The sequence below is a fragment of the Galeopterus variegatus genome, unplaced genomic scaffold (assembly GCF_000696425.1).
Source record: "Galeopterus variegatus unplaced genomic scaffold, G_variegatus-3.0.2 Scaffold443, whole genome shotgun sequence".
Classification (NCBI taxonomy): domain Eukaryota; kingdom Metazoa; phylum Chordata; class Mammalia; order Dermoptera; family Cynocephalidae; genus Galeopterus; species Galeopterus variegatus.
The window spans coordinates 246,765-261,373 of NW_007726554.1; the positions used below are offsets into that span (position 1 = coordinate 246,765).

The 14,609-nt window shown below is 45.1% G+C and overlaps 4 gene segments (V, D, J or C); all 4 read right to left on the reverse strand.

Moving 5' to 3' along the window:
- Window positions 1-1,548: 1,548 nt before the first annotated feature.
- On the reverse strand, window positions 1,549-2,072 carry LOC103587347. The segment is given in 2 exon segments: window positions 1,549-1,898; window positions 2,024-2,072. Coding segments are annotated over 2 exon segments (399 nt in total).
- A 5,796-nt stretch (window positions 2,073-7,868) lies between these two features.
- LOC103587348 lies at window positions 7,869-8,463 on the reverse strand. The segment is given in 2 exon segments: window positions 7,869-8,296; window positions 8,415-8,463. Coding segments are annotated over 2 exon segments (477 nt in total).
- Window positions 8,464-9,044: 581 nt separating this feature from the next.
- On the reverse strand, window positions 9,045-9,545 carry LOC103587349. The segment is given in 2 exon segments: window positions 9,045-9,400; window positions 9,497-9,545. Coding segments are annotated over 2 exon segments (405 nt in total).
- A 4,312-nt stretch (window positions 9,546-13,857) lies between these two features.
- On the reverse strand, window positions 13,858-14,408 carry LOC103587350. The segment is given in 2 exon segments: window positions 13,858-14,234; window positions 14,360-14,408. Coding segments are annotated over 2 exon segments (426 nt in total).
- Window positions 14,409-14,609: the final 201 nt, after the last annotated feature.

Sequence of the window (14,609 nt, forward strand, 5' to 3'; positions counted from 1 at the left end):
GGTCCACTCACGTCCTGCTGCTGGCACACGCCCTCATGCAGCTGAGACTGACCTGGGGACAACCTCGGCACAAAACAGAGTTTCATACACACACGGTGGCACAGGGCTCTGGGAGCCATCCTGGCAGGCTGGGAAAGACTCCTATGGGACAAGGTCTTTCCCTGATTTCCAGACTGGGTTGTGGCCTCCTGAAGACAAGGCCACCCATATTTTCTGCCGACCTGCGTCTGCAGGGGGAGCGGGCTGTGGGGGGGACTGTTGGAACAAGTCTGTGACAGAGAGAAGTTGAAACTGGAAACAATGCCAGGGAAGGACCCTAATATTGTAGACATGCGGTAAAGGCTTAAATTAGGACTTGGTAAGCACAGGGAAGGGCTTTAGAGACCTCATCTGCTCCTGGGAGGCAAAGTGTCATACTACAGCAGAGGCTGGTGGCCATGGTAGGGTCAGGGCAAAATGGGGCGATTATAGGGAAATTCTTCAGTTTGTGTGTTGAGGAAATAAGACCTGGCTCTTGGTGAATTCCACAGGCGATGTCACTGTACCTGCCAGCCAGTGACCCAGTCATCTGCCCTCCACCTCTCCCTGTGCCCTCTACTAACCTGAATTCTTCAGTTTGTGTGTTGAGGAAATAAGACCTGGCTCTTGGTGAATTCCACAGGCGATGTCACTTTACCTGCCAGCCAGTGACCCAGTCATCTGCCCTCCACCTCTCCCTGTGCCCTCTACTAACCTTCGACTTACAGTCATAAACCTCCACCCACAGGGTCTCTGCTCCTGGCTGCCTTTCTTCTAGGAGACACTAGCCCTCCAAGGTCCAATACCATTTGCCCTTCATGTGTCTCTCCACCATCATCGTGGGGTTTCTACCTTAGGGATCCTTTTTTTAGAGACTATTTTTTCTGCACTGAACATATGTCCCTTCCTTCCACCCCTAGGTCTCTACTTAATTTCTTTCATGAAAGTATATGTCAAGTACATTTATTCTTAATTGTGAAAAGTGGCCAACAAGGAGGTCATAGTCATGACCCACGATGACGTCTGAGCTTCTCACTGCTGCCCAGCTAGACACATGGGGGCAGGGCAGGGTCTGCGTCTCACTGACCAGAAGGCAGAGATTAAGGATGGAGCAGCTGGGTGTGTGGAAGATCTATGGACTTTAGGAACACAGGAAAGTTTGTCCCCAATTTCTGCTTGTTACAAACCATGAGACATTGCAGAAATGGCTCAGTGTCCTTGAGCTTTTCATCTACAAAGGGAATATGTGATTTGCATAAGAGTTGCAAAGCTTCAAGACATATAATGTATACAGAGACTCTAGCACACATGAGGGGCTCAGATGTCACTATTCTACTGAAGTTACCCAGGACTGGACAAGCTGCAAGGAGATAATGGCAGAGAAGTGGAAACATTCAGTGCATACATGTGAACCTGGTCTTTGCTGGTTGGGAGTGCTCTGAGCTCAGCAGGACACAGCAAGACTTTGAAACAATTGAAAGTATCCCTGGAAGGAGCAAAGCCTGGGTGGAAGCCTGAATGCTGTCACTGTCAGAGCTGGGGCAGGAAGTTTGTGCACAGGACGTTGGTGACTCTGCAGGGCTGTGCCAAGCTGCTGGCACAGAGATACAGAGCCGAGTCCCCCAGCTCCAAAGAGCTCACGTTCAGCTCAGAGCGATAGTCAGGGAACTGGTGAGCTGAGAATCTGTCAGGGAAGTTTCCTTTTGCTCTCTGTCCTTCACTGTAATATTCAAAAAGGAACTGGGGGCCCTGACCCAGGACATGTTGGTACCAGAACACACTGAGGTGTCCAGAGATAGGGGTACATCGCAGTGTCACTTCCTGTCCTCTTGTTTTGATCAGGTATCTTGGCATTTGGGTGACTCCAGCTTCCACTGAGCCTGTGGGAAAAGCAGATGGAGAGTGATCACAGGAGAGAGGTTGGTGCTGCTTCCACAAAGGAAAGTGGAGGATGCAGGAGTTGGCAGCTCAGCACAGGGGTGCCTTCCTTGTCCACAGGACTCACCTGCTCCCAGGAGACAGAGCACCACCCAGCAGAGGAGCCTGGAGTCCATGGCACAGCCAGGGCAGGCAGCACGGGGCCTCTATGCTCAGGCCGTGGTCTTCTTGGGCAAGAGCTGAGTTCTTGGCCTTGCCTTTCCTCATTGGGGGAGTTCCCTGTGATGTCACTGTCTTGATGTCATCCCTCTGCAGGCTTGCTGAGGTCCGGTGCTCCCAGCACTCCAGATTTCCTCCCCTGTTCTGCAGATTGGCAAGGCTGGGTTAAAGCAAAGCCTTCTCTAATGAGGCACTTGCTCCTCTGCCTGCACTGCCCTGGCACCCAGGATGAACTGTCTCCCTCTCAGCCTTCTCCCCACCCACCCACTTCTTGCAGGGCTCCCTGCTGCAACTCACACACCCGTCCATCAGCTGAGGGCAAGGAGCCTGTGATTAACACCTCCTGTACCAGCTCTGCTTGGGTGTCCTCACATCATCTTGCTGACGCTGGGTTCAAACCAGGATTTCTCTTTGTATTTTCCTTTCCCCAGAAGCATTCCTAGCCCCTCCCCTGAGTGTCCAGTGATTCAATTACCAAGGTTTTGTCCATCTGATTGGTTCAAAGTTGGCCTGACTGCTCTTTAACTTATTAGGAGTATGAATCTGCAGAGAAAGTTCTATGACTTTATCAGCTCACAGCACTGCCCTAGCCAATGGGGAATTTACCATCCTCAAAGCCATTCTATGTGTGTATTTACTTTTTTGCCTCCAGATCCACCTTTCCTTTAGAGGCTGACCACATCGGGTTGTATTTATTAGCTCATTTCTTCTGTACCTCCTGTGTGAATTTGTCTATGGCAGGAAGATAGAAGGAGGTAGGGCAAACAACTCTCCTGGTTTGCAATGTCTGTTCCTTGGCTCCCTTCTTGCTGGAATGCATTTCAAAGTGGCTACTTTGCTCTACAAAAGGCCACAGCACCTCACAGGCAGCTTTCTCTCAAGGCCACATTGCCCCAATGCACAAGGACTCAAATACCCTGCTTCATATTTCAGGCCTGTGTGAATAAGAGCCACCCATTTGTGCTAGTGCCAGGATGCCTCTTCTTCCCTGACAGAGTTCCCTTAACCTTGTGAAACCTTTGTAAATAGTTCCTTCATTCTCCCTCCTCAATCCTGCCAGGACCCTGACCAATGCACCTAACAAGGGGAAAATGAGCTTCAAGAGTATATTTTGCCTTAAAAAAGAAACCAAAAACAAACAAATAAAGAAGACAAAACAACAACAACAACAAAAAGCAATAACAAAGTTTCCAACATTCTGCGACTAGAGGTAAAAAATTTCCAACATTCTCCAATTAGCAACAACAACAATTCTAACATCATGCAATTAGCACCACTAACAGAGTCACCAGAAGCACTGAGATATATGCAATATAAAAATACACAGTGTGACTTGAACAGAGAATCCAATGAGGATCCAGTGAAGAATCCCTGTGCATCCTTACCTACTCCTGCCTAAGGAAGTCTGCACTGGGATATATTTGCTTCATGAACATAGTGGACACCATGGTGCTTCATTCAGATCTCCTCTTCAGGACATGCCATCCCATCCACCAATGGTTGTGCCACAACCAGTGGTTGTGCCCCTCACTGGGTCCTTAGGAAGGAATAGGAAGAAAGAATAGTTACCAATGGATAGGAGATCCCAATAAATCAAAGAATGGGTTTAGTAGGATAAGAAGCTGTGGGCAGATAGTGAGATGTTTAATTTGTGGCTTTGGAGGTGGAGCATTTTCAGATGATGACAAAGAACAAGTTCTGGGGCTACTTAAGTGGAGCACTAGAGCAAGTAATAGAAAAGAATGATTCACAGCTTTGGGGGAGGCAGAAATGTCTCAGGATGCAGAGGACACTAACCATAAATGAAAAAAAATATGTATAAATTAGGCTTCAGGAAAATTTAAACCTTCAGTTCACAAAAGACACCTTTAAGAACATGGAAAAGGAAGCCACTCTGTGAGAAGACAGACTCGGTACTTTTAATGGTAAAAGGACTGTTATGTAAAATATAAATAAATCTCCTACAAACCAATAGCAAAATAACAAACAGCCCAATTTTTTTAAAGTGGGCAAATTTAAAAGTAGACACTTTACAAAAGGAGATAAGAAGATAGGATTGACCAGGAAACATACAAAAAGAGTAAATATCATTTGTTCATCAGGGAAATATGAAGGAGATACTACTACAGACCCAATAGAATAGCTAACAATAAAAAGACTGAGAACACCAAGTGGCGAGTCTGGAGAAACAGGAGAACTCCCATCCCTGGGCACTGTAAATCGGTACTGTCACTTTGGAACCCTGTTAAGCTGTTTGTAATAAAGCTAAATATGACCTACTCTATGAATCAGTAATTCAATCCTTAGGTCAGTACCTAAGGGAAATGTGTGCATTAATACACACAAAGAATTGTACAAGAATGCTCTGAGCAGCTTTATTCATGATAGTTGAAGACTGGAGTAACGCAAATATTTCTCCACAGGAGAATACATAAGGAAATTATGGTATATTTATACAATGGAATATTACTCATCAATAAGAACAATTAAAATACTGATGCGCACAACATGAATGCATTTCAAAATATTAATTATTGAAAAATATGTCAATAAAATACAGTAGTATGTGACTTCATTTATATGAAGCTCAAGAATAGACAAAATTAATCAATTGTGATAAATATCAGAAACGTGGTTTCCTCTTTGAGAGAAATGGACTGGAAAGAAGCATAAAGGAATTTTCTTGGGTGATGGAAATGTTGAGATTTCAGTTTTGATTGCACTGTGAATGCATCTGTCAAAATTTACCTAGCTGTCCATGTATGAGCATTTTACTCTCTCTCTCTACCTTAATAAAGTATTACTAAAAAGTAAATAAATAAATTGCATAGAAGATGGAAGTCATATACAAATTTATGCTTGTATTCTACAGTTCAATTCAGAAATTTATCACACAAAAATAAGCAAAGGCATGAACACTAATTTTATATCTATATAAAATATTGAAAATGTGAGAGGTCCTTAGTGACTGAAAAACACAACATCCAAATGTGGCATCAAAAAAAAATAAGGTGGACTGACAAGTCTGCTGAGAAACAGCTGGGGATCCATTGCTGAACAAAAGCTGTAGACAAACAAAAGCTTTGAAAAAATCTTCAAAGGCTGTGGAAATCATTCCATGAATCATGAACTGCTATAAATGTCATAATTTGGGAAATTACTAATTCATCAGTCTTATAGTTTAAACTTCCATTTTTGTTCTGAGCAGATAGGGCAAACGGTGAATTGATTTTTTGCCATTCAAGCGAGCAGGCTCCCCGCTCTTTGCGAGTGTGTTTCTGGGTCAGCTGGCCTTCCCTTTTGGCCTCCTCACAGATGTGACCTTGGGCACAGCATAGACACAAAGCTTCTACCTTTACGTGCTAAGAAGAGATACAGACTGGAGGAAAATAAAATGCCCCAAATTATTCTGTAATATTTCACAAGTGTAGTGAGTTAGAAATCTTGATTCTGGGCCAGCCCGGTGGCGCACTGCTACAGTGCGCTGCTTGGGAGCGTGGCGGCGCTCCTGCCGAGGGTTCGCATCCCACGTACAGACCGGCCACTCACTGGCTGAGCGAGGTGCAAGCGCAACACCGAGGGTTGCGATCCCGTTGCCGGTCCCGGTCCGGTACGGGCGCGACACTGAGGGTTGCGATCCGTTGCCGTTCACGAAAAAAGACAAAAAGGAAAAAAAAAAAAAAGAAATATTGATTCTACTTTGATCTTTTAGCTAATGTATGAATGAGACAAAAGGCTGTTGAGTAAGGGGACAAGAGTCCACAGATAAGTTTGACAAAAGCCACCTAATCAATTCTAATCACTGTTTAGGGATGGGATTGCATACTTTGACTGTTTTTTAGGTTGCTGGTTTGATTCCAGCTTGAATGACTATTGACTATTTAACCTGCTGATGGTTCTTAAGATATGTTAAGGAAACTGCTTGAATGCTGTTTAAATATGCTAAGGAAATCGCCCCTGTAGGAAGTATGTGGAAAAGAAAATGTTTACCAAGGACAAGCTGTTTGTTGGTGAATTAACCTAGCATTTTACAAATTACATTCTGGAATGTCACATTGTTAATTTACTGCTGTTACAAGTTTTACACTGCCTGCTTTTATGTCCTTCTTTGATGATTAATTCGACTGATTTTTCTTGTGGAACTTCCTTGTGTTGTCAATAAAAAGAAAGGCTGATTTTGAATCTGGGCTGCTCCCCTGAAGGGCGGCAGTCCCTCCGGGCCTCCTTGATGGTACTTCCAGTGAATTTTTTCTTTCTCTTTTTTCTGTCTCGGTTACACAGAGGAAAGTGCAACACACAAGAAAAAAAATGAGGAGCTCAAGAAATTTAATCCAATCCAAAGTAATAGTAACAATTAGATTCTTTCCTTCATCTACCTTCAGAAAACTCAGAACACTGCCCTTTGCCCACAGATACTTGGGGCAGGGATGGAGCTGGATGGGAGGTTTCTCAGATCAGGTCCTTCTGTGCAGGAGCCCAGAAGGAGGGCGTCCTTTGTCCCCACAGGGCAGTTTCCACAGTGACAGCACTTCCTCTACCAATCTCCACGTCCTCATTAACACAAGATTTATGCAACAGCATACATGAATGACTAATTTAAATATCTATAAGCTCCTTATAAACAAAATAAATTCATAGGCCATCACTTCTGGCTCCAGTGTTGTCTGGACACAGAGGTCTCACGTTGCGTCACTGAGTTTATCTTCTCACCAAACAATCACTCCTCCGTGTGCAGGGCACATTCACTAAGATGTGTCAACAGCACTTCCAATACAGGACACCAGAGGGTGAACCTGATGTCTTACCAGCAGGTCAGGGAGTCCTGTGAGTGTGCCTGTTTCTGTCACAGTCTTGTCCCTTGTCCCACTCACATGTGCTCAACACGACTATTAAGTTCAGGTTTAATACATGGTTTCTCATGTATTTCATCACATTCTTATCTCCTGGGATCATTTCCCCAGGTTCCCAGTACTAAGATCTCTGCCAAGGGCGTCACTGAGGTCAGGGTGCAGAGCCTCCCCTGCCTTTATGTGCAGAGAGGAGGCGGCCGTGCAGCACATGGAGAGAGACAGAGTCAGAGACAGAAACAGAGACAGAGACAGAGAGAGCCAACCCAAACTTGCATATGCCTCTGGTGAGAGTGTAAACTGGTACAACTACTTTAGAAACCTCAAAGAATCCTGAATGTTTGGTGTGATTGTTACTCAGATCTTCTTTAAATCACTTCCCATTAACACTTTCTCAGTATCTCATGAAACCAAGTAAATTTTACATTACATTTCTAGAAAGATTTAGACTGAAGAAGGGAATTCAACACAGAATTACTGCAGGATTGTCAAAAAAAATTTTAAAGCACTACATAAACATATGTTAAGGAGCTTTATTGTGTGTGCTAGTTATTTCTGAATCATTAATTTCAGTGGTAATTCTTACTAAGGATTCTAATTTTTTCTTTATGGTTGGTAGCTGCAAATAGCCTTAAGATTATTTGGTTCTGGCTGGCTGATTCCTGGGTATAGAACAGATGTAAATTACTGACACTCAGAAATAGTTTTTTATTAATGTGCTGAAACTTTGTATTTTTATGAAAAAAAATTTACTTGATCACTATCCCTGAGCGTAAGCTCCAGTGTTCACTCCCACTTGTAGAATCTTGAACCGTATATAGGATTCCTAGAATCCATAAACCACAGTTATTACTACCCAGTGTAGCCTGTTCTAGTATTTCAGAGTCATTTCCTGACCTCCTACTATCAGAACAACTGATGTCCCAAATGCATTTGTCCCCCTTGATGAGGGAAGAGCAGGGCTTCTGAGCACTGTGAGGACAGCTGAGCCCGTGAGGGTTTGTGGGCAGGGAGGAGGGGACTGTGCCACACTGGGGCTGAGCTGCTGGCACAGAGATACACAGCCGAGTCCCCCTGCTCTGCGGGCTGGATCTTCAGAGTGGAGAACAAGCCGTCAGGCCTCTCGGCAGAGAACTGGTCACCAGGCATTCCCGATTTGTCTGGTGTGTCCTTATTTTGGAAGTAGATCAAAAACTCTGGGCCTTGCTTCAGGGTCTGTCGGTACCAATAAAGTGTTGCATGACCAGAAACTGGATCACACCTGAGAGCTACATTCTGTCCCCTCTCTGTGACCCTGTACCTGGGGGACTGGAGGACTCCAGCACCTGAGTGATCTGTGGAGACAGAAGGTGGAAACAGAATGAGGAAAACAATTATAGTCTCACCATGTGCACACACACATGTGCACACACGTGTGTATACACACATGCACACATACACATGCACACTCACCTGCCCCCAGCAGACAGAGGGCCACACAGCAGAGGAGCCTGGAGCCCATGGCAGGGATGGAGCTGGATGGGAGGTTTCTCAGATCAGGTCCTTCTGTGCAGGAGCCCAGAAGGAGGGCGTCCTTTGTCCCCACAGGGCAGTTTCCACAGTGACAGCACTTCCTCTACCAATCTCCACGTCCTCATTAACACAAGATTTATGCAACAGCATACATGAATGACTAATTTAAATATCTATAAGCTCCTTATAAACAAAATAAATTCATAGGCCATCACTTCTGGCTCCAGTGTTGTCTGGACACAGAGGTCTCACGTTGCGTCACTGAGTTTATCTTCTCACCAAACAATCACTCCTCCGTGTGCAGGGCACATTCACTAAGATGTGTCAACAGCACTTCCAATACAGGACACCAGAGGGTGAACCTGATGTCTTACCAGCAGGTCAGGGAGTCCTGTGAGTGTGCCTGTTTCTGTCACAGTCTTGTCCCTTGTCCCACTCACATGTGCTCAACACGACTATTAAGTTCAGGTTTAATACATGGTTTCTCATGTATTTCATCACATTCTTATCTCCTGGGATCATTTCCCCAGGTTCCCAGTACTAAGATCTCTGCCAAGGGCGTCACTGAGGTCAGGGTGCAGAGCCTCCCCTGCCTTTATGTGCAGAGAGGAGGCGGCTGTGCAGCACTGTGGACTCACTGCTGGCACAGAAGTACACAGATGTCTGCGAGGGGGTGGCAGACGCCAGAGTGAGGGGGAAGTTCTCTGTACTTGATCTGGAAACACTGTAGCCATCGGGGACATCTCCTTTGTCAGTGCTGTCAACACCATATGAGTAATAGATCAGCCTCAGCCCCAGCCCAGGATCCTGTCGATACCAGTACATGTTGTCATGGTTCATATCCTGGGTACAACTCAGTGTCACACTCTGTCCTGTCTCCAGGACCTGGAATCTTGGGTTCTGAGTGATGTCAGCATTCACTCGACCTGCAGAGAAGGAGGAAAAAGCTGATGCCACATCCCCAGTGGAAAGACTGGCTGCAGGAGCCTGGAAATCCCATGGGTGGCCCACCCAGGCCTCACCTGTCTGCAGGAGACAAAAGGCCACACAGCACAGAAGGCCGACGCTCATGGCAGTGCCAGGCAGAACAGAAGGACCTTCTGGGTCTGGGCATTGATGAAAAGGGAAGGGGCTCTGGAAGGTGTCATTCTGATACCTCCCTTTCCCTGCCTGAGCCCCAGAGCCTTCCTGTCACCAGGGGCCACACCCCTTTCCCCAGATGGTCACATCTGAAGTAAACGTGCAAGTGAACAGCTTAGAATGGGAAGAATGCACTTGTCTGAATTGACACGAGCCTTCCAGGTTTTTCTTGACTTTTTGTAAAACAGTTTGTAACACTCCATGTATATTTTATTCCTGTGATGATATAATTCCTCATTAATATACTGGTTTGAGCTGTCTAATAAGTACTTCTGTAGTCTAGAATCTTAGGGAAAATGCTTATGGCTTCCTGGTGCCTTTTATGACTCCTGTGCCCCAAATACTCCTTCAAGTATCCTTTTCTAATTTGCTTAATTGACCACAGCCCTGTTAACATCTTCTGCCTGTGATGATTCTCTCTGGTTTCTGGTTTCCAAATCCCAGGGGCAGGCTCGTCAACCTTTGAAGAATTGTCTTGCTCTGTTTCTTGTCATCTCACTGACAGATAGGACTCCTGCCTAATGTGGCTCGAGCACCTTCACGTGATGATTCTCTCTGGTTTCTGGTTTCCCAATCCCAGGGGCAGGCTCGTCAACCTTTGAAGAATTGTCTTGCTTTGTTTCTTGTCATCTCACTGACAGATAGGACTCCTGCCTAATGTGGCTCGAGCACCTTCACGTCCACCACAGCCCTTGCTTCCTGAGCTTGGAGTGAGACCGCAGCTGCCAGACACCCTCCTGTTGGTGAGTGACCTTGCTTTTTGGAGGATGGTGGCTTCTCCATATCTGCCTTTGCAAATAGTAAATGAGGGAAGAGATTTCCAAGATTAACAAAGGAAATCAAGGTGTCCAGATTCCTATTATATGCTAGCTACTTTATGGTTATTAAATTTTGCATAGAACCCCATGAGATGGAGAGTATCAGTCTCATTGTATAGATAAAAAAATTTAAAAAGTAAACCTAACATGTCAAGAACTTCCCTCAGATCTAGACTGGCTGATGTTGGAATCAGATCAGGACCAGGTGTCACGGCTCATGGTCACATCTTTTTCCTGCACCAATGACTCCAGGGTAAACTGATCTCTATCCATGATTTTATTAAAGCCAGCAGTTCTGAAAGGGAGATAGGAAACAGCATTCTTATTTTTGAAGATACATATCACTCTTTATGAAAATGCATTATAGTATAGTTTTAAACATGGGTTTTAGAGACAAATTAGGATTTGAGTCCCAGAACTATGTCCTAATAGTTTTTCGATTTGGTCAAATTATTTAACTTATGGGTCAATTTCCTTATCTGTAAAATGAGAATAGCATGTTCCCCTTAGGATTTTTTTCTGATACATACATTTCTAATTAATGGAAATTTTGTAAGTGAAGGACTTTCATATGGTATATAGTAAATTGTCAACTAATGGTGGCATTATTATTATTATTATTATTATTTTGAGTCTTCTTGGTGGGGCAGAGCTGAACTGTCAATGTGCATAATGTACTCATTGCTTGCAGTTCTACAAATGACCCTGCCACTCACGTGACAGATGATTTCCATAAAATCAGCCAGATATACATTAATACTGTAGATTTTAAATGTAGTATGTGCACACAGTGGAATATTGGTAAGCCTTAAAAAGAACGAAATCCTGCCATAGGTGACAACATGGATGAAATTGGGGGACATTATGCTAAGTGCAATAAGTCAGCCACAAAAGAACAAATACTGCCTGATCATGTGAGGTATTTAAAATAGTCAAACTCATGGAAGTAAAGACTAGAATAGTGGTTACCCTTCCCTGGACAGTGAAGAGCCTGTTTAACTTCACATTCCCCAGGACGCACTGGGTAAACTCCACCCGCCTCCCTAGTAGTCTCATTACAAAACCCAGAGAACAACTGAAACTAATTTTTAATAATATTTTATTTAACCATATATCTGCAAAATATGATCTCTTCAGTCTGTGGCACCGGTCACATTTCAAGTGCTCAGTAGCTACATGTGGCTAAGGGATATGCCAGCATGCCACCAAGCACTGCCAGCAGCCTCCCAAGCCCTCCCCAGGGGTCCCTGCAGCACTGTGGATCCACAGCGCCTCCAACTGGCCAAAGTCCACAGTCTCCTGGACTCACCTGACCTGACGTGCTCAAAATTGTCTAAATCAGGAACAGCGATTTCCCCAACCCCCACCCCGGCAACCCCCCTCCCCACCCTCTCACACACACCCGCCCTGTGCTTCCCCAGACCTGCTGATTTAGGTCTGATCTTCAAATCCACCCTTAGCCAGTGGAGGCGAGAGGATGTATGAACCAATATTTTCACTAAAAAATAAATAATTGTACAGCATTGCAATTAGTATGCTGACATGGAAGAGACAAAACAGAATGACAGGGGCCACAAAATTGAGCAGTGTGAGGATATCAAGCAGATCCAGCCTGGAAACACTGTATTCCACAGCTGCTCCTGACTAACCAGACCCATAGCTTTTCATATTTTTATTTAAATTAACGATTACCAGGAGCACTTCTCTGACTCCATTGGATGGTGTTTCCTCAAACTTTTCTCCCAATAAATTTTACAGAATTTTAAAAATAAATTAATTAATTAATAAAATAAAATAAAATAATCATTGCCAAATTTTAGATACTGTGCTTCCTAAAATGGATTTATAGATTTTACAAATTTATTTCTAAATTTATAAAATCTTGATATAAACAGTCCTTCCAGTTATAATGAAGGCTGTTTAGCTGGGTGCGACATTTGCTATAAACATGCAGAAGTGCCATGAACTCTAACCAGTAAGTAGTTTGTGATGAATAATATTAACAATAATAATATATTCATATAATTATTAATATTAACAATCTATAAATATTTTAATATAATACTATTGATCACTAACTACTGACCACATTAATAGAATATGAATAGAATATTCCAGGGCTCTATGTAAGTGGGCATTGTCTTATTTCACAAACATCAAAGACTATCTACTATATACTTGGCTTTTCCTATGAAGATGGGGGAAGAGAGTGACATAGTACTGAAAAGGGGACAGTCAGGGTAAGTAGCAAAGAGCAAGGCAGGAGTGAGCCAGTCCTTGACAGACGTGTCTTGGGAGAGGAAGGGGCTTCCAGGTCATGGAAACAGTGTGAGCCAACACAGACGGTGCAAAAGGCTTCTGAGTTTCAGGAAATGTTTGAAGAGCTGGTTGGTCTCAGAAGGTAACTGGATCTGGGTGGTGAGTGTGTCAGAAACTGTCCCAGGAAAGCAGAATTTATCTTGGGGGGAACTCGAAAGCAGTTGCCCATTTATGTCCAGGGGTGACAAGACCTCCTCTGCATTTTGGGAAATACCTAGCTGTGTGCCTCAGGAGGCAGGTTGGAGCCAGAGGTCAAGAAATACGATGTCAGCACCAATTCTGGGTTCGAACAGTGTGAGCCAACACAGACGGTGCAAAAGGCTGCTGAGTTTCAGGAAATGTTTGAAGAGCTGGTTGGTCTCAGAAGGTAACTGGATCTGGGCGGTGAGTGTCAGAAACTGTCCCAGGAAAGCAGAATTTGTCTTGGGGGGAACTCGAAAGCAGTTGCCCATTTATGTCCAGGGGTGACAAGACCTCCTCTGCATTTTGGGAAATACCTACCTGTGTACCTCAGGAGGCAGGTTGGAGCCAGAGGTCAAGAAATACGATGTCAGCACCAATTCTGGGTTCTCACATCAGGCGACTGGTTACGTGGTGATGTCCCCAGCTGGGGCCAGCCGCCAGGCAATGCCAGTTGTTATAAGGCCTTGCTTTGCATTTTCTGGTACTAAAGCCTTTGAGAGATCATGGAGCACAGCATTTTTTATCACCTAGTCACTCCACCGCTGTTTTCAACAATCTTTAATCATGTTCTCTCTCCTTGAATTTTCCCAAATCTTCATTTCTTCTCCCTCAACTGTATAAAGCAAACCCCTGTGACTTTTCCTTCTACACTACACAGTTATTAAATAATCTTGACCCTAAAATGGGCCTCCTTCCATAAAGAGGAAGGTACCACCTATTATACTGAAAACGCTTCCTCTCCCTCTGGAGGATACAGTGCCAGGCAAAGAAGGTGATTTTAGAATGAACCTACTGAAGTAGCACCACCCTCTGAGCGGATCCTTGTGGCCTTGTTGGTCCCACCCTGAACGGCGGAAAAGCCCCAGGCTGCACTTTCCAGGGCCCTGAAACCATTTCTCTTTCCCCCTACTGTCCCTAGGTTCTCACACACATGTCAGGTCTGAGGTTGTTCCACATTGGGGCGGGAAGTTTGTGCACAGGACATTGGTGACTCTGCAGGGCTGTGCCAAGCTGCTGGCACAGAGATACAGAGCCGAGTCCCCCAGCTCCAGGGAGCTCACGTTCAGCTCAGAGCGATAGTCAGGGAACTGGTGAGCTGAGAATCTGTCAGGGAAGTTTCCTTTTGCTCTCTGTTCCTCGCTGTAATGTTGGAAGAGGAACTGGGGACCCTGACCCGGGGCCTGTTGGTACCAGAACACACTGAGGTGCCCAGAGACAGGAGAACATCGCAGTGTCACTCCCTGTCCTCTTGTTTTGATCAGGTGTCTTGGCGTTTGGGTGACTCCAGCCTCTACTGGGCCTGTGGGAAAAGCACATGGAGAGTGACCACAGGGGAGAGGCTGGTGTTGCTTCCACAGGGGAAAGCGGAGGCTGCAGGGGTCGGCAGCTCAGCACGGAGATGTGCTCCTTGTCCACAGGACTCACCTGCTCCCAGGACACAAAGCACCACCCAGCAGAGGAGTCTGGAGTCCATGGCACAGCCAGGGCAGGCAGCACGGGGCCTCTATGCTCAGGGTGAAGCTGAGTTTCTCGATCATGCCTTTCCTGATTGGAGGAGTATCCTGTGATGTCACTGTCCTGGTGTCATCCCTCTGAAAGCTTCCCGAGGTTTAGTTCTTTCTGGTTCTGCAGGGTAGAAGCTACTGGGCATGTGAGGGAAGTAGACAGAGGACGG